The sequence below is a fragment of the Oreochromis niloticus genome, linkage group LG15 (assembly GCF_001858045.2).
Source record: "Oreochromis niloticus isolate F11D_XX linkage group LG15, O_niloticus_UMD_NMBU, whole genome shotgun sequence".
Classification (NCBI taxonomy): domain Eukaryota; kingdom Metazoa; phylum Chordata; class Actinopteri; order Cichliformes; family Cichlidae; genus Oreochromis; species Oreochromis niloticus.
In genome coordinates, this window is record NC_031980.2 from 12,198,434 (window position 1) to 12,217,173 (window position 18,740).

General features: G+C 39.1%; 1 protein-coding gene across 9 annotated transcripts in view; it reads right to left on the minus strand.

The window, feature by feature from the left end:
* otofa (otoferlin a) overlaps window positions 1–18,740 on the minus strand; it is an 88,702-nt gene that overhangs the window by 9,991 nt on the left and 59,971 nt on the right. For 4 of the 9 annotated variants that reach the window (XM_019346143.2, XM_019346138.2, XM_005454615.4 and 1 more), the window contains exons 8-39: window positions 18,250–18,304; window positions 16,954–17,085; window positions 14,634–14,696; window positions 14,228–14,312; window positions 13,893–14,052; window positions 13,497–13,683; window positions 11,976–12,162; window positions 11,236–11,459; window positions 10,505–10,613; window positions 10,225–10,408; window positions 9,897–10,017; window positions 9,253–9,353; window positions 8,806–8,896; window positions 7,634–7,750; window positions 7,372–7,524; window positions 6,797–6,989; window positions 6,230–6,354; window positions 6,004–6,138; window positions 5,243–5,404; window positions 4,862–4,933; window positions 4,480–4,599; window positions 4,233–4,394; window positions 3,953–4,115; window positions 3,332–3,498; window positions 3,102–3,131; window positions 2,845–2,982; window positions 2,645–2,720; window positions 1,501–1,646; window positions 1,273–1,407; window positions 1,045–1,182; window positions 817–944; window positions 368–538 (exon numbers count right to left, since the gene is read on the minus strand). In XM_019346143.2, the coding sequence (XP_019201688.1) occupies window positions 368–538; window positions 817–944; window positions 1,045–1,182; window positions 1,273–1,407; window positions 1,501–1,646; window positions 2,645–2,720; window positions 2,845–2,982; window positions 3,102–3,131; window positions 3,332–3,498; window positions 3,953–4,115; window positions 4,233–4,394; window positions 4,480–4,599; window positions 4,862–4,933; window positions 5,243–5,404; window positions 6,004–6,138; window positions 6,230–6,354; window positions 6,797–6,989; window positions 7,372–7,524; window positions 7,634–7,750; window positions 8,806–8,896; window positions 9,253–9,353; window positions 9,897–10,017; window positions 10,225–10,408; window positions 10,505–10,613; window positions 11,236–11,459; window positions 11,976–12,162; window positions 13,497–13,683; window positions 13,893–14,052; window positions 14,228–14,312; window positions 14,634–14,696; window positions 16,954–17,085; window positions 18,250–18,304 (4,230 nt within the window). The remainder of the gene's footprint in view (window positions 1–367; window positions 539–816; window positions 945–1,044; window positions 1,183–1,272; window positions 1,408–1,500; window positions 1,647–2,644; window positions 2,721–2,844; window positions 2,983–3,101; window positions 3,132–3,331; window positions 3,499–3,952; window positions 4,116–4,232; window positions 4,395–4,479; window positions 4,600–4,861; window positions 4,934–5,242; window positions 5,405–6,003; window positions 6,139–6,229; window positions 6,355–6,796; window positions 6,990–7,371; window positions 7,525–7,633; window positions 7,751–8,805; window positions 8,897–9,252; window positions 9,354–9,896; window positions 10,018–10,224; window positions 10,409–10,504; window positions 10,614–11,235; window positions 11,460–11,975; window positions 12,163–13,496; window positions 13,684–13,892; window positions 14,053–14,227; window positions 14,313–14,633; window positions 14,697–16,953; window positions 17,086–18,249; window positions 18,305–18,740) is intronic. The other 5 variants (XM_019346142.2, XM_019346146.2, XM_019346139.2 and 2 more) reach the window with 4 other exon arrangements.

Sequence of the window (18,740 nt, forward strand, 5' to 3'; positions counted from 1 at the left end):
ATATAACTGAATTTTTTCATTTGTTTCAACATTATTACCCCATCATTTTATTTACAGTCTAATATTACCCAGTTAAAAATATCACGCAATAGCTCGATATTAACCATTAACCAATAAAGAGGCAGTGACTATCTCACCTCACTATAATCATGTTGTTACTGAGCCATATTATAAGTGCTACTTAACTGCAAACCAAATGCAGTCAAACCAAGGAAGCTTTTTAAACTTTTAATAATTCAATTGTTTGTTTTTACTGTTATTAAGCTAAGAATTCTACATTTCAAAAAGTACTTAAAACAAATGTTAAGTTTCATATTGTGGCATTACAACTTAAACAACAACTCAAGCAGGATAGATTTACACTCACACAGAATAGCTGGAGGAAATGCCACAGGTGGCTCTGAATTTACTGTAGAAACGGTTTTCCAAGTCAATCTTTGTCTCACCAATCAAGTCATCTGTGCCGACCAGATCCCAGTCATACACAGACACCGTCAGCATAGACTCCATGGGAAAGGTGGCCTCGATGTCAAATGATCTGAGGACAGGAAGTGGAGGGTAAAGTGAATAGTTCAAAAGGTGCAATAGATCCTGACACATAAAGTTGGGTCACTGTGCAAACGATGGAATGGAAGTAAATGCACAATACAAGGACATGAAAATAATTTAAAGCCGTTGTTTAGTTAAAAAAGTAGAAGTAAAACTTCTTACAAAACTTTTTGAAAAATATATGATGAGCAGCAACAACTTTTTCTTTTTTGTTATTACACCGCCACCATTCAACAACAAACTGATTCAAAATTTCTCTCAACTTACTTTCCAAATACTGGATTGAGCTGTTTGGAGATATAGTTCTCTTTGTCCTTGACCTCTGATTTGCCCAGCTTAATGACAACGTATGGGTCAGCTTTCCCATTTATATCAGCAGGATGGAGGTCTGTAGCCTGGAAAACAAAGAGAAGAGAGAAAAAGTATTCATTTTATTTTCATACACTTAGTTTTTATGACTGTGGCATAGATTTAGACATAAAGAAGGTCACCTACCCTGACCACATAGACACGAACGAGGACGTTGACAGGATCGTTGTGTGGGATGCTCTGGAACATTCCCATGTTAGGATCAAATCCTGCTTCTCTTGTGATCTCTTCAGATACAGGTAACTTGTATATACACAAGGATCCCTGATTGATGGGAAAAAAATCATATTTATATGTTGTATTTTCTGTTAGTGTAGTCTGACAAGTAACAGTTCTTAGACAGTGTTTTCCCACCTTGAATCTACCAACAATCCTGTCATCATCCAGAGCGTGCTCGTCGTCATCCCCAGCCTTTCCTCTGTACAGGTTGAACGTGTGAAGCCAGTCTTCAAAGTTGCCATATTCACTCTCAAGCTCCTTGTTGTACACCTGAAATAAACCGGCAAACACAAAAACTTTAAGTGTGCAGGGACATTAATGTGTGCTGGCTAGCTTTTGTATGACTGTTAATGGCATATTCACCACTAGCTCATCCACTTTTGCTTTCACTGGTCGCCTCTCGGAGCCATCTGCAGCCTGACCCTTCCTCTTGTCCTTAGAGTTCTTCTTCTCTTTGCCCCTTTCCTTCGTCTTGGAGCCTTTCAGAAGAAGTTCATCGGGTTTGACATCTGATTGAAACCATGAATGGAGGTGAAGACAGACAAACGGGATGAAGACATGAAGACATAGGTGGCAGGGTTGCATGCACCACTACACATTATATAACATGAAAGCTGATAGGTCTTTATCAGGGGACTAAGTTTCCCAGTTTGTGGAGATTTTATTTATTATCTTTTGACATCCTCTGAAAAAAGTATGGTGATCGAGAAGAGTGACAGTCACATATTGAGAAACTTTATTTTGAGAAGAGATCACAACAAGAACTGCATTTTGCTTGTACAAAGAATAGTAAAATTTTAACTGTGAACTTAAAAATGATCTTTCTTCATACGACTCACCTAGCACCTCTGACTGATTTTTATTGCAGTTTCAGTAAATAATTTCATGCAATAAAAAGTATTTAATAATTTTATTTCTGATGATTAATAAAGCAGACCTTTCTCCTCCAGCTTTCATCTGTACTGCATAGCTGGGAGGTCATGCTAATGTAAAAAATGATTATGAATATGATGTTGAGCTCTGCACAAATGAATGATGGATTCATGGGACGAAAGAGAGGAAGAGCAACAAACACATATGATGCCTCTCATGCTCCTACATAATAGTTCAAGGAACCGAAAACTGTCAGGGGTATAGTAGGTCCATGTTTGCAAAACCACAGCCTAACATTCAATATTAGTGACACTGTGGTCATGTAAATTGTGGTCTTCAAGGTCAAGTAAATGTTGACAACCCTGTGAAAATTAACACTTCATTACCTAAAGTGTAAATGAAATTAAAAAAACATGAAGTGAGGCTAACAGTCTCCACAAAAGTGGACTGAAATTTGAATTCTGTGAGATAAACTACATGACGACATCTTCTTCTGTTTCATTTAGCATGGCCCTAATCCAAGGGAGATAAAAAAGAAAGCATCAAAGCACCTCTTCCTAGCATTCAGACTCTTCGACTTCAGCCACAGCTGCATGCTGGCAGGCAGCATTACTGATTTGGTAGAGTTCAATACCTGCCGTTTCAGCTGCTATCTCAATGTCCTCTCTCTCCTCGGCCTCTGCCTGAGCAGCCTCCTGGGCTCTGAGGATCTGAAAAACCAAGCGAGAAGAATATGTCAGTCTAATAGGATTGTGCTTGTGAGAAACAATCCCGTAGGACTCAGAAAAACACGTGTAGAAGCAAACAGAATTGACTGTGTTCAAAGGGACAAACCTCCTTTAGTGTCTCTATGGAAGCAAAATATTTAGACCACCAGTCCAGAACACTCTCATCTGGCTCATCCTCTTCCTCCATTCCTCCCTTCTTTTTTTTCTTTTTCTTCTTTTTGTCTTTGTCACTTTCTTCCTCAATCTTAAAAGAAGGGCAGACATAAACTGACGCTCAGTACATTGACTTCTTATTTATAATGACACACCAGCGGACTCTGGCACATATTTTTATTGCTCAGTTTCTGCAAGAGGACTACTCACCATGTCAACTTTTACAACAGCATCAGACATCTACAGTAGGGGGCGTCACATAAAACAACACAAGGATTAATACACACGGCGGATGGCGCAGGTATGACTGGCACATGTACAGAGGCAGGTAAAGAGGACTGAACATAAAGCAGGACTTCTACTACCTCCAGCTACAAATATACCATATAAACATACAGCTTATAGAGATCCACTGTGCACAAGCTTAATGAAAAGCTTACTGCGTCTAACTTGACGACTGTGTCCATCTTCCGGACTGGAGGATCTCCATCCATGTTGACAACGATGTCACCTGCAGGGCGAGAGAAGGAGCGGGGGGAAAGGCTGGGTGAAGAGCGGGGCTGGGGTCCGCCATTGGTCAGGACCATGTAGCCATTCATTAGCTTAGCTGGTGTGCAGGTGAAGGTTAAAGGCAGCAGAGGGTGGAAGGAAAGGACATGCGAGAGAGGAGCGAGGAGAGAAGGGATAAAGGGAGGATGCAGACAGGAAAAAGGTGGTCAGAGCAGAAAGCAAGTGATGAAATCAGTAAAGTTATTACAGAACAGACTGTATTAAGAGGATTTACAAACATTATCTCAAATGTTTGATCATATTCTTCAAGTCTTTTTTTTTAGAAAAAAGGAAACAAAAGACTGAGAAAAGAAATTTCTAAAAGATTGCATTTCATGTGTTTCACTTAAAACCTTTATTAACCAACTGCTACTGCAGAAATTACACTGTTATTTAGTACTAAGTGTTTCACAGTGTTGACAAAAAGAGCTGCTGGGTTTTGACACATGAACACACTCATGTTACAGCTAATAGAGCCCTTATTAACTAATTCATCACATAATGGTCAGAACCTGCAGTTGCCCAGTTGTTGGAGGTCTTGTCTGGAGCGCTGTAGATGAAACGTCTCAGGCTGCTCACAGCATGTGACCCCACCAGGATGTAGCGGCCAAATGCTCGGCAGTCCACCACCCGAATATTGAGAGGAGGATGGAGAAGCTCATTTTCTGGAAGGTCCTATGGTCAAAATCGAGAAAAAAATTCTAGTCAAGAGTAATGTTTTCTACAAGGATGTCGATTTAACATCTAAGCAACCATTTTCAATTTAAATATCAAATGGATCGATGCACTTACCACTTCAAACCATTTGACTAGGGTGCTGAAATTGGGATTCTTCTTGTAGTTCTGGATGAGCGCAGATTGAACACCTCTGCCTGCACACTCTATGTCCACACGGGGCCTATCCACCTGAGCTAAGTTGATTCTCTTCAGGTCCCTTAATCCCCAGAACAAAACCTGAGCCAGAGAACAACTGTGATGTGATAAGGAAAGGGGGTTTAAAATCTCAGAACACACAGCCAGAGTAGTAGATAAAATTCACCTCTATGCGGTAGCGACTCAGTACTGGCCGGATGCCCAGCGGCACAGGGAGGATGGGTCCACGCTCTGAATCTGTCGGCCCCTCAAGAGGGGGGAGGTCAACCCTGCCTCCTTGACCAATCTAATTAGGGGGAGAGAGGGGAACTAAACCAAGTTGGAAGTCTTCTGAGAGCACTTTATCAGCTTTACGACCCACAGCCCTCAAAGTTGTTCAGTTAACGCAGTTTTTCTCTTTAAAGAACAACTTTAAGAAGAAAGTTTAAAAAAGGGAATTATTAATGTCTTGTTGGCAGAGAAAAAAACACAATCTATTGCCCACATTGAAAACACTGTTGCCAGACAGTAAGATAAATCTGGCTGAAAAGAGAGAAGGAAAAGAAAACCTTTATCTGAGGAACAGCAAAATTATGGACAGCGATCAGAGCTCGCCTGATCTCCTCTGCATCAAAGGGTATCTGTAGGCAGCAGGAGAAGAAAGACATGGAAAATCGATATTTTAAAGAAAAAGAAGGGTGATTCAAAGGGGAAGTGGGGGGATAAGTTGGAAAAGAAACATAAAAGGAGAAAATGGGATTGGTTGTATTGGGAAGAGAGAAGGGTAAATAGAAAAGGTTTGTCAGTGTCAAATACAAGAAATAGTGATGGTGTAGAGAGTTTACAGGCTAATTTAAGAAAGGAAAAGTAGGAAAAGAATTAAAGAGTGAGACATAATTTTTACACGGAGAGAGATATTTATGAGTGTATTCAGACATTGTTCCTGTTACCTGCAGCAGCTCAAAAGCGGCCAGAAGCTCCCCGGCAGTGCAGTTCCCCCTGTAAATCTGGAAGTACTCCAGCTGTGGCGGGAACCTCGGGGGTCCATAATGCTCATCACACATCTTGATGGTGGGCTTTGCGAAGGTCCGACCTATGAACTCTGCCTTACCCTGTACACCACAATGTGTAACAGCAGACAGCCAAGGCAATAAGGGGATACGGGGTTAGACATGGGTGTGGGAAGTGCAGTCTGTGTGGCACCAAATGGGTATCATTATTGGTGGCTCAAGGTTAAAAGTAAAAATCTCAATCTTCTTATTAAACAAATATGTGTCTCAAATGATTATTACAGTACAATCTGAACAAATAAGAGAGGTCTAGGTCTTAGGATGCCACTAGGACTCCTAAAAGTATCCTCGCTGCTGAAGTAGACATGCACATTTTGCAAGGATTTTTTAAATCTAGTTAGAGAAAAAAGAGATCTAATTTTAAGAAAGTTATTTTAGAGAAATTAGAATACATTAACACATTACAGTAGCAATGCTCTGTCACTCTATTTAGCCAGCACAACATAATTGAGATCAGAGTTTAGTTGAAGGACAGAGTGGAGTGAGACAAGGGTGGGCAGACATTAAGAACATAAGGGATGGAGAAGCAAAGCACATTTAGAGCTTTATTAGCACACACTAACTCATTTAAAACATTTTAGCATGCAGTTTGAGTATGTAGCATCCTTCCATTCACTCATTCTTGTAGAACAGGATCCTACCACAGTGTCCTGATCATAGATTTCAACCACAATGATTGGAGGATCATCTCTCAGCTCACTGGCCTCCCCAAACAGCTCCACATCATCAAACACCAGCAGTTGATCCCAAGTAGGGCAAAGAGTCTCACTCAGAACCTGCGGCACACACACACAAATCCAAGGTTTAGTTACGCATAATCAGCATAAACACAAACACAGTCTCTGCATGTGCACGCACTCATTTTACCTCAGTAACCTGGCTGTGTGTGGAAAAGAAGACCCGAGCGAAGGGGTCTGAAAGGCCACTGCTATCAGCAGCAAACAGACTGCGAGCCTGGTACATGTGTGCTCTCAGCTGGAACACCTGCTTCACTATTGGATGCACACAAAGACAAATATCACATCACATTAACTGACATGCAATCCCCTTTGTGACCAATCTTAGACTGAGGTTAGAAAATTGAGCCACAAAGTAAAGGTGATCAATTGAAATCAATGTCTGTTTCTGACTGACTTTTTTGTTTGTGTGCATTTTGCGTGGAATTGATTTTAGAGTTAAACATTAACGGCAAATCAGGCGATACAAAATTAAGCAAATTATGGGGAATAAAAATGAAAAAAGAGGACTTTACTATGATACAAAAGACAAAGTATTCAAAAGATATAATATCCATGTTAGAGTGACAGGTACTTTCTATGATGGGAGTATTTCCTGCCTAATTATTTGGCACTAACAAAAATGATGAGTCTAGATCTGCTTCTCAGATGTGTAAAAGTCCCAGAGTTTGTCATGTTTTGTGTGTACAGTGCTTACTGTCATAGACGAGGCCGACGGGGGGCATAGAGTGAAGACCAGGGCCAGTTTTAGTGGCTTTAATCTCTTCAAAACCATTTGGCAGTCCACAGAGAAAATCTTTCCTCTGCTTGTTGAGGCCCAGCCACAGATATAACTCCAGCTTAGCCTGAACTGTCCAGCCTGCAGGACCAAAACCCTTCTTACCAGGAAGCTGCGGACACAGATAAGAGAAACAATAAACCAAGTAATCAAAAAAATGTAACTACTACTGGAAAACATGCTGGTTTGCTTAGTCACTTGTATAGCTTAACATTAAGAATGCATGCATAGATCCTTACTTTGAAATGACTATTTTAACCATTATGCAGACAATGTCGCAGCATAGGCCAATCTAAACATGTCAAGTAGCCATAGTGGATTTGCAAGTCTATTCACATTAACACCAACCAATACTGTAATTTGTGTCTAGACAATTTAGCAGCTTTCACAGTACAGGCACAGTGATGAGAGTTAAAAATGAAAAAAAAAGTGTCTTTTAATATAACAAGATGAAAAACTGTGCGCAAGGCTGATATAGGGAGAGATTACTGTACCTTAAGGAATACAGCTTTGACTTTTCCACAGTCTTTGCCGGTTTCCTCATCCACTATGGAGTACAGGATGTCTTTGGAAGGTATTCGTGCATAAGCAATGCGCTTGTTGTTGTTCATCATCCAAATGAAAACATCCGGGATGCTGTGCTGAGGCTGGACAGTGAAGACAGAGGACCATTCCCATTATTTCTAGTTCCATACCTGATGATGTCTTAACACTTTAAATGTCCAAGTGTCACACAACGAGGGATTGCATCTCTACCTCATCAGCAAGGAAGCGAAGCTTCTGCAGGAAGTTCTGCACCATCTTGAGTTTGTCTCTGACTGTGTTTTTCTTCACCTGAGTCCGAATCTGCTTAGCCTGTTGGCCCATGCTGTCCTGCAGGAGGAGAGATAATTAGTGGTAATGAGGCACACAGTGCTAATAAAGAGTTACAGCACCTTAGATACATACATATGTGGAAGCAGCTACCAGTTTGGGCTATAGTTTAGCTATAGTTTAGGGTGGATCAGGTGATGCTTATTATGCTGCTGTAAGTTCAGGCTAGTGGGGGACATCCCATGAGCACTTCTCCACTCCCCTCTTTTCACACCTGATGGATTTAAATGTCACGATTGCAACTTTTTTCTTCTCTCCCCCATAGTTTGTTCTATCATGTTTGCTATTCATGGTCTCTGTATGCTCTCATTTATCTATTCTCTTTTCTTTCCCCTTCACTCCCAAGCAAGTTGCAGCACATGGCTGCCCCTCGTTGAGGTCTCTTCCTGTTTAAACAGAGTTCTTCCTTCCCACCATCGCCATTTCTTGCTAAAAGCCATAGTCTAATTGTTGTTTTTTTCTTTCTAATACTGTAGTATCTCTAATTTACACTATAAACCACCTTGTGGGGAATATTGTTGTAAAAGGGTACTATACAAATAAAACTAATTTGAATTGAACATAAAGTGTATGAATTGCCATCAGTTTTTTTTCCACAATTTAGTTTTATTCATCTTTGATATAAATATGACAAATAAAAGTAAATATATATAAGTGCACGTTGTTCAGAAGCATCGAATATGAGAAACTATTCATGCTACAACCCTCTCTCCTTCCACCTCTAAACCACTGTTTACTGCTCTGTTTTCTTTCTGAACGCTTTGCATTCTTGTTGCATTTCCTCTTAAAACAAATTAAAAGTTGCGTCACAGTCAAATACGAACACTGAACCAGACAGACTGTGATGGTGTTGGTAATATTGCAAATGCACACAGACGTTTTGCACTGAATTATCATGAGGCAGTGATAATGTATTTCAGAAATTAATTTTCTTGTTTGGCCTTAATATCAAGTCCATAATATTTACTCTGTTTAGCAAAGAGATTAGCAATTAGTTAGCTACAACTTCAACTTCCCCTCTATCATTCGTGGCATTACAGAAACATGGATCATACCATCTCTCTCATGCAGGACTTGAGTCTCTCTCGATCGAGTTTGGTTCTGCCTGCTTGGTTCACATCCTTGTTAGCCAGACACACAAACCGACTGGAAACAAAAGAAAACACACACACACTCGACAGGCTTAACAATGTATATAAAATTATATTCTGCAGTATTACTCTTCTGTGATTCTACAGCCGTTATATGTGCAAGTGGTGAGCTATTAAACTATTAATGGTTTATTAATTCAAATAGCTTCAAAATCTACTGACAGAAAGTAAAGAAAAAAAACAATGCTATTTCCTTTTACCATGACATGTTTAATAACTATTTACTTTACTGCTGAGTGCCGCTTCATGAAAGTAGCAGAGGTAGCTTTCTGTCTTACTTGCTGTTTGAATGCTAACTGTATGTAGCTTTGATACGCAACCATGAGAAATGATCATTATTATGTAGCTCACCTGCAGCCGACGCTGAGCTCCTCCAGCACTCCCCTGAGTCTACGCTCTGGAAATGCCTTCTCAGTCTTAATAATCTCCTGAACATCATTCAAACCCTCTTCCTGTCCAAACACAAACAGTACGGAAGCTTAGGACAAGTCAAATTGTTATTACTCATACATTCACACATTCAAAACATCTATTACAACTATAACAAATAATATCTTAAACCAGCGGACTACAACTGGCCACCCTAGGGTCACATTTGACTCAATCAACAGCTTCACCAAGTCTGAAAATTGCAGACAAAGAGAACATTTTTTTTTTTAGCATTTAGCATTAATTAGACAGTACAGTGAAGCAGACAGGAAAAGTGGAAGATCTGGGGTAAACTTGAACCCTATATTAGCCTTTGGCATATAAGTCACCTGTTCAACCTAGGGAACTATAGAACTCTGTGGACTGTCTTTGGGAGGATAGAAGATCACACAGACACAGGGAGAACATACAAACTCCACACAGAAAGGTTCCAGACTGGATTCAAACCCGGGATCTTCTTGATGTGAAGCGAAGGTGCTAACCACCACTAAACATCATACTTCAGTGTTTAGCTTGGCTGCTACAGATTATTAGAATGATTTTGTGCCATAAAGATGTACACTAACCAGTTTGTCTGCAATTTTATCCATCATGTTGGAATTGTAAAGTCGTCTTCTCTGGTCCTGCCACCAGCTCTTGATGTAGATGCATGGCTTCTTTTCAAAGTAGGGAAGATGGAAGTAGTTCCTGTAATGATTGAACAGGACTGTTAATTAACTTGTATTTATTACAGACAATACTTATTAGTTAAATTTCATTATATTACTAAAAATGATAAAGTCTATAACAGTTCGCTACTGAGCAAGGCATAAATTTTTTTGGCTAACTGAAACAAATCTAATAACAGCAAAATAATTTAAATTGTTTTCTGATCTGTGACCTTTCACCCCTAACCTGTCAGTGATGACGGGCTTCATGGGAGGAGTTGAGGACACTGATACGAGGTCTCCATCCTCATCCGCCTCATCCTCACTGGAGTTCTGGATCAGCTCACTTTCCTCTTCTTCATTTTCTCCGTCTTTCTTTTTCTTCTTTGATGACGGTTTGCTCACGCCATCTATCTGGTTGCCATAGTTACCTGTTAAATGATCAATCCAGGTAGTTACAACAGCTATTGACTTTTCAGGTCAATATTAACACAACAAATCAGTACATTTTTTCATTTATTTTTTACCTATCGTGATTTCAAAACTGATTGGTTTGTCGCCAATCTTCCTGTCGATCATGGTGGCCTCGAGGAAGGAACCAAAGAGGAAGAACTCTTCTATTTTTCCTGTAGCACTCTGATGGGGGTAAAAAAGACAGTAAACATTTTACAAGAGCAAAGTGCATCCAATTCAGATAATCAGCTGCAATTTACAACAGACATAAAAACTGCATGTCTCCCTTCTGACTTGCTGAGGCACTTTGATTTTATGTTCCAATTTTCTGCCCTTTGCTTGTTATCCATTCATGTGGTTGTTATTAAAAAATATCAAAAAATATTAATCATTACACTTTAAAAAACAGTATTATTTGCAGCTGTTCATCACTATGCTTTTTAAGTAGCCCTGCAGCAGCCAGTCCAGTCCAATTTATCTCGCTAATGGAGTCCTGGAAGACTCAAGTTGATATTCTTATGCCATTAAACTTGTGTTAGTTATTAGCATCCTGTTCAGAACCCCAAACCAGAACATTTTCTCACATGATAACAAATAATGACTAAAACATGATTTTATGTTTAACGTTTGAAGTTGGGTTAAACGATTTTCTCAGCTGAGCATGAATAAAGAGTCAAATATGAACAACACAGCTTCAAAGCAACAAATCGAATGCTTTTGTTTCCTCTGCTGAGCAGTTACGCGTGCCTGTCTTCACAAATACACCATAAAGCTACACAGCACCACCATCTCAGGTCTATCTCACCTCTGAGATGTTGGAAACAGACTCCACCTGAACCTCAGTGGAGCTGATGATCTCAGGTGAAGTGGTGTCCAGGATCTCCACAGCTACAGAAAGCAGGAGACGGGCTCTGAAGGACACCCCTTCTCCGAGTCCATCGTTCAGGTCCTGATGCTCATCCATTAAAGTGTACTGACGGGTGGAACCATACATATTGACCCAGGCTGGACCCATGGTAGGCAAGAAACCTGAACAAAGTAAAGGAAAAATATTTTTTATTATGGGCTCAAACAGAATGATGGCGTGGAAGCCCTAATTTTTATTATCAATGAAGTATTGTTTTTTTTAATTAAATCTGGGGGAAAAAAACCAAAAACAAATTCAGTTTAGATCTGTTTGCTGGATTTTTTGCATTCATGGGATTTTTTAAATTGTTTTTTGCTTTACTGTTGCAGCATTTGTGGTTTTTGCACTTATGCCTTGGCTATGCAGTTTTGTGCAGTTCTTGTCTTGGGCTGCAATATTCTCTCCAGTCCACTGCACCTCTCCTTTGGTTAAGCATGTGCAGCAAGTTAATTTGAATGTCAGACAAGTCATTTCTTACAGACATTAGCAGAAGGTCAGGCACGTCATATGGCTCAATACACAATCTACCACACTAATTAGTACATTTAGTAAAATACAGATAGACACTAGCATGGCAGAACAATTAAAGTACTTGGCAGATAATCAATGTTGGTAAGAAAAACTACGTTTTGACCCACCTTTATCACCATCATTTGATATCTTGCGTAGGTCAATGAAATGGGTTCCTATGGCAACATCATTGACTTTATCTGAGTCCCTTATTTGGACCTTTATCCTTTTGCAGAGAGGAGGGAACAGCTCGGTGAAGATGATCTGCTCGTTCCATATTGGTTCATAACTGCTTTTCTGGACTGAAGTCTTTCCCTGGAGAAAGGAAAAGGAATTATAACGGAATCACAGAGAAAAAAAACCCACCTTTGGTCAGTTATAGCATTATATAGTTATAGGCGTGCCAGTTTAATAATGTAGACTTTAAAGAAGACATTATAGAGTCACCATAGCAAATATTGTTAAATGTTTAAATGCTAAATAAAGTGCTCAGATTTTTTTCATTTGATTAAATGTGACTTACTGAGGCATATAGTATTTATATATAGTATATAGTAGTTTGTTTTTCTCTTCAATTGGTTCCTTGAGAAACCACAGTGCATAAAATACAGTAGCTGTCTTTGCAGTTGGAATAAATGCTGTGGGTTTTAATCTCCGTGACTTACACTGAAATCATTTTAGGGAGCCTTTGTGTCAGTGAATGATTGGCACTACAGAAGTAATGAATTCAGCAACTATTACCCAGTTGGCAATCTCCAAGTCTCAAAATTGAAGCAAAATGTCAGGTAGCTGGCAGTTTTGGAGCCAGCCATCTGACGTTTTGTTTTAAATGTAAGCTTATGCATATGAAGCTCATACATGTGTAGTCCAAGGCAATTTTTTGAATCACTGCAAGTAAATGCTGACAACCTGCTTCAACGTGTAGCTTTAATAACTCAGTTTGGGTTTTGAAATTATATCGCTCTACAGAAACTGCAAATGTTTTTTTTTTTTCATACTAAAGCTAAATTGGAAAAATGTTATAATCAAAACACTATCACAGTTCAGTTTCTCACACCTTATAATTAACTGCATAATTGCATATCTCACAATTGCATATCTCACAAAGAGAAAACAATGTGTTCCAGTGATAGTGAGCAGATAATAATAATAATATCTTGTATGTTTGTCATTGTGAGGTTTTATAAGTCATCTTAATTTTTAATGTCTTTGTTATCGTATGTTTTTTTTGCCATCAGCTTGCTAGGAACTGAAGATGAAAATTAGCCTGTATGTTTAAATCTCCCATATTTACATGATGATAATATTGTCCCTTTTAAAATAAACATTGATTTGAACATAAACTCACTCATGCTCACTTTTAGGCCAAAAGAAGTAATGGCACACCGTTAGTGGAAAGACGTACTTACGGCTTAAACTACTATGAACATGGTTTAAATCTGATTTATTTTATATTCTAGAGGTTCAATAAACAATATTTCTACAAAAGGAGCTAATCTGAACCTCCGGGTACCACACGGTCCAGAAATATTAAAATTAACCACAAACTCTTCCTGGGTGCTTAACTAAACTATGCCCAAAGCGCCTACATAAATATAAATGCAGTAATTAATAATCTAACTACTTCAAGCCTTTAAACCTTATATTACCTTCTGCCCAGCAAAGTGCACTTGAACATAGGGGTCCACCAAATCTCGGTTCTCTCCTATGAAGGCCTTTTTCACATTAGCCATGATGCTTGTGTTCATTTTAGGAAGTCCCTCTGCACGGAAGATCTTTACATAAAACCTTGCCCATTGCCTCTCTGCTGGGATGCCCTCTGGCAGCAGGAGATTTCTAGAGGACAGGGTAGTAGCAAAACAACATCCAGAGGCAAGCCTGTGGAGTTACTGTCTGCATTTGAGATAATTTCATGTGACAAGCAAAGGAAATACTTGGGGATAATTCAGAATATGTGTTAGTAAATCTGAGATATTTAACAGATTTTCATGCATGCTGCAGATTTCGCTTGACGACAGTATTCCTAATCAGTGACAGCCTATTACCCCTCTACGTCATCTTCATCAGTCTCATTGGCTTTGTGTGGAGTCTTGATGTTGTCACCCTTTCCGACCACAGCGATGTCACACTTTATATATCCTTTACATCCTGCTGTGACGTCATCAGGATCAGACAGGATGGCCCATTTATGGTAGAACTGGTGTTCTGAGACAGATGTCCATCCATCAGTTAGTCATAACAGCATTTATCAGCTCATTTTCACTTTACAACATCAGAATTTAAAAAAAAAAAATCATTTAGTAAATTAATATTTGAAAATGGAAAGTATTACATGTATGCAAATAAAAGCATGAAAACAGAACTACTGCTTGGAGTTTACCAGGTTGAGAGTAAACAGTCCCAACATCCATTTTGAAGGTTCCTACCAAGGTCCCACTCCGTAAAAGGTTCTTGGAATGAATAACCTAATTAGGCAAAAAGGAAAAGGATATTATTGTATATAAGGCAATAAGCTATGAGACTATAATAATCTATAAAAATCTATAAAGAAACTGATGTCCGTTAATGTGATTTCTTACTAAGGGAGCTGGGGGTGCATAATGTTTTACATATTTTACACCTTATAAAGCACGAACAGTTTCAGCCTTGGCTGGATTACATTTTCCCTTGTGAACTAACAATGTAATATTTACAGCTCATATACCATAACCTGTAAGAAACAGGGTATGGTAACAGTCTATTCAGACGCACTCAAGTGTGGACACATTGTGGTATAAATTACTTACTGAAAGCTTGATGATCTTGTCAAACATGACGTGAGGAGGGACGTGGAAATCAAAGACAAAATACTGCAGAGTAAAAAAAAAGGTTTCTCATTAATATGCAGTTACTCATGCCCTCGTTTGTAGTAAAGATTGTAGGAAAACACATCGTTTTTTCAGATTTGGTCTTGGAGTAAAATGTGTCAGGCAGTTGTTTCTAGATAACTTTGAAGTCAAGAAAACATCAGTTCAGAAATTAACTAAGGAACTGTGGGGACGAGAGAAGCCATGTGGACGTGATCCTCTCATTATCAGGCCACTTTGGTGGGAGATCTGCTGCTTTCTGCTGCTGTTTTATTTCAGGATGGATAATTAACTAGTAAACTGCACATACACACCACCGACTATTTGTAAGATTTATTTCTTGTTCTAGCATGTGTGATTTTACATGAGCAGTTAGTGTTTGTTTGCCCACACTAATGTGGGGCAGTTATTCTCTCCCTGTAAAGACAATTATACTGTGCTGGACTGTAGCCCACTGACTCTGCTGCAGGCATGCATGGGTGGATTAAAATACAGTGGTTGCCTCTTCTAACAAAGCAACATAGCCTCGTTCCCCTACATCACCCACAGTCTTTGCAGTCTTTTTCATTCTTCTTCTCTTGTAGTGGGCAGGTTATCCCTAACTGCAATTTGTGTTTTGAGCTGATAACAGACCTGTTTTTTCTTCTGTATATAAAGAGAGGCAACTTTCCTAAAGTACTCCCTACCACCATCACCTCCCCACAACAACTAAGTCAAATTGACAGCTTTCTAACAAAATGTTATGCTTCAATATAGTGTAAAATATAAGAAAAGCATAAAAAGGGAGCAGTGGTCACTACTGTCAAACAACCAAGCAATGCAGAAGAGCAACTCTGAAAACGCAGCACTTTGAACCTTGAAGCAGAGGGGTAACAGCATCGGAAGACCAGACTGTGTGGCACTCCTGTCATCTAAGAACAGGAAACTGAGGTTACAATTCAGCTCACCGAAATGAGACAACCGAAGATTGGAAAAATGCTTTCTGGTCTGATGAGTCTCGTTTAGAGGTGACCGAGCGTTTGCCCTGGCTGCACCAGAGTTGTGGAACAACCTTCCGATTGGCATCCGGGCGTCTGATTCTATTCAATCTTTTAAATCACGGCTTAAAACGTATTTGTTTAATCTTGCTTTTTCTACCGGTTAATGCTGGCCTTGTTTGCATAGATTTATTCTATTAATTTTCCTATTATGCTTTTATTTGCGCTGTGTATGTCATATCGCCATTGTGTATTGGTGGCATTTTCCTGTGAACATAATTTTACATTTTTACATTTTTATGACCCTGATTATACTTGTGTTATTTCCTTGTTTTATGTTAAGCACTTTGGCATACCGTTGGTTTTTAAATGTGCTCTATAAATAAAGATTGTTGTTGTTGTTTACAGGAGCAACATTCAAATTGTAAACTCAAAATTTGGCCTTAACAACGTAAAGCATGGATCCATCCAAAGCTTCAATCAGCTGGTGGTGCTGTAGTGGTATGGGTGATATTTTCTTGGCATGACCATGCTGCTTCTAGCTGGGTAATGCATGTCCATACCTCAAATCACCTCAACTAGTTTCTTGAACAGAAAGTGAGGTAATTGCACTCAAATGGCCTCCACGCTCACCAGATCTCAATCTAACAGAGCAAAGAGGATGTGGTTTGACAGGAGATTTGTTTCATGGATATGCAACTAATTTTCCCTCTACAACCAATTTAGGAATCTTACTGCAGAGAAATGTACCGCTACCTGAAATAGCACAGATGCAGAACAAGCTGGGACTGAAGCAGTTTTGACACAAAGACAGAACGCTTAAAGCACTATTATCATGATTACTCTGGTTTACAGTTTGTCTCTTGATAGAGGATCCTCAGACAATCGATAACAGACTGTCACTTTCACCCCCTGCAGGGCACAACAAAGAGGCTGAGCTCTGCACAGTCCCTACCACCTTACAATTGCTACTAACACTCTCCAATTTAGTGCATTGTACACTAGTCAATAAATCATTGCAGAATCACACTATCAAAGAGAACACTACTCCTATCCTCTACTGTTCTTTGCATATTAATGAAGTTCAGGGTTGTAGTTGTTGTTGTTATTGTTGTTTTTGCATTGGAAAAAAATTAGAATTGTTGCCTGAAAACCAAAACAGTGAACTGAAAGACACAAAAGTGGTCCACAGAGCTGATAGGAGTCAGACGATAAACATGCACAGATTTGTGACTTTAAGGAGAAAGCTCGCAAATTACATTTAAAAGCTTAAACTGTCTCACCTCGTTGTAGTATGGACAGTTGGTGGACTCCTTCATAGATGTGTACTTCTTGTCATCTCCAATCTCCACACACACCACAGGGTCCATGTTGAGGCCTATTAGCTGTCTGGCCTCGATCACCGTGATGCTTATCTGATGAGAGACATTAATGCATCAGATCTGACTCTGAAACTTTAAACAAGCTGCTCTTCTTCTAATAGTGAGTCAAAAAACAGCAACGGTCTCATTATAAATAATTCAACCGTTCAGTAATTATCATGAGAACAATTCATAAAAAAAAACCAATCCAGACCCATCTTTCAGAAACTAATGATGAAAAGCTGTGAGGGCTTTTGTCAGAGCGCAGTAGTTTAGACTGTTGTTTTACTCGAACATCTCCCCAGGCTGAGGTAATGTAGCTGCTTATGGACAGACTAGATCCCAGCTGAAGGTTTCCACATTCAAGTATCCCTCTGGTTTAATTAGTCTTTGCTTGATGAAGAGAAACCAAGCGAAACAAAAAAAAAAGGAGAGACAGTCTGCTGCTCATGATTACACCAGGATTACAAGCTGGTGTGCAAAAGTATTCTGTTTTTTTAATTTAAATAGGTCATGAAAATAGGCCATGTGCTATCATTGCAGTGTAGTTAACTGTTCTGTTTATGTGTTTATTGATGTAATGATGAATAAATTCAGAGCGGTTAGTCACAGTAGGCAAACAGCTGTGACTGTAAAGTACACAAATATACATATCAGTACATATACAATATCAGTGGACATATTAATAGTGCACATGCAACTGGGCACAATCCCTTTGTATGACAGTAAACTATAATTTTTAAATTTTGCAACAAATGAGATACAACATGTTATTTTGTCTATAGCCTTTTTAAAGATAGAAAGCAGCCAGCTAGGCTGCTCTGCTTTCACCTTTTGTGTTAAAAGCTAACTGCCTGCAGTGAGATGACCTGATATTAAAAGGAGGGAATGAGAGTGGACGTGTTAATTAGCTGGCCTGTAGCCCACAGTTGCTTCAAGGTCTTTTAAACTTTGAAGAAAAGTTAAGGTAGCTGTTAGGTAAGCCATCTCCTTCCTCTTTATATATGGGTAATTTAATGGCCCCCAGATGCCATTTAGATCTGATGCACACAAATGTGAGAGTTGCTTTGAGTTTAACCATCCTGAGAAAAAAAAAGTATGCTTAATTAAAAAAAGACAAAACAAAACAAACTTGAGGCCAAACATACAGGAAATCAAGTAGATAGAGGTGGTTACAAAGAGTGACTTTCAACCCCACATCTACATGCAAAAACTCACCTGATAATCCACTGGTCGTCCGGAGCTTGGTTCCATTTTGATATCTGGCTTTGACCTGAAGAAATCAACATAATCATGATTTTTCTTCACCAAACTGAAGCATGAAACAAATTGAATTTGAAGTTTGAATCTTAAACATAGTATGTTAGTGTATGTATATGTAAAACTGTGCAACTAACTTGTCAGCTAGTTGCTAATTGGCAGCCAACTGGTTGTATCATGGTTATATTCTTGCATAAAAGTAAGGTTCATGTTGCTATGCCATTTTGCAGTCACTGTCCTGCAGCACCAATATCAGTATTTGTGGAGAAATTTCAGAATTTCTGTTTCATATTATTGTGGTTGAGGCTGGTAATTGGAATTTCTGTGCATGTAGATTTGCGATTTTGACTGATTTATCACAGTTAATCACTGTATTATCACAAATAGATTTCATACAGGTGCTAACATGGCAGCATTTAATCACAAACTGATAGCAGACTAACTCTATC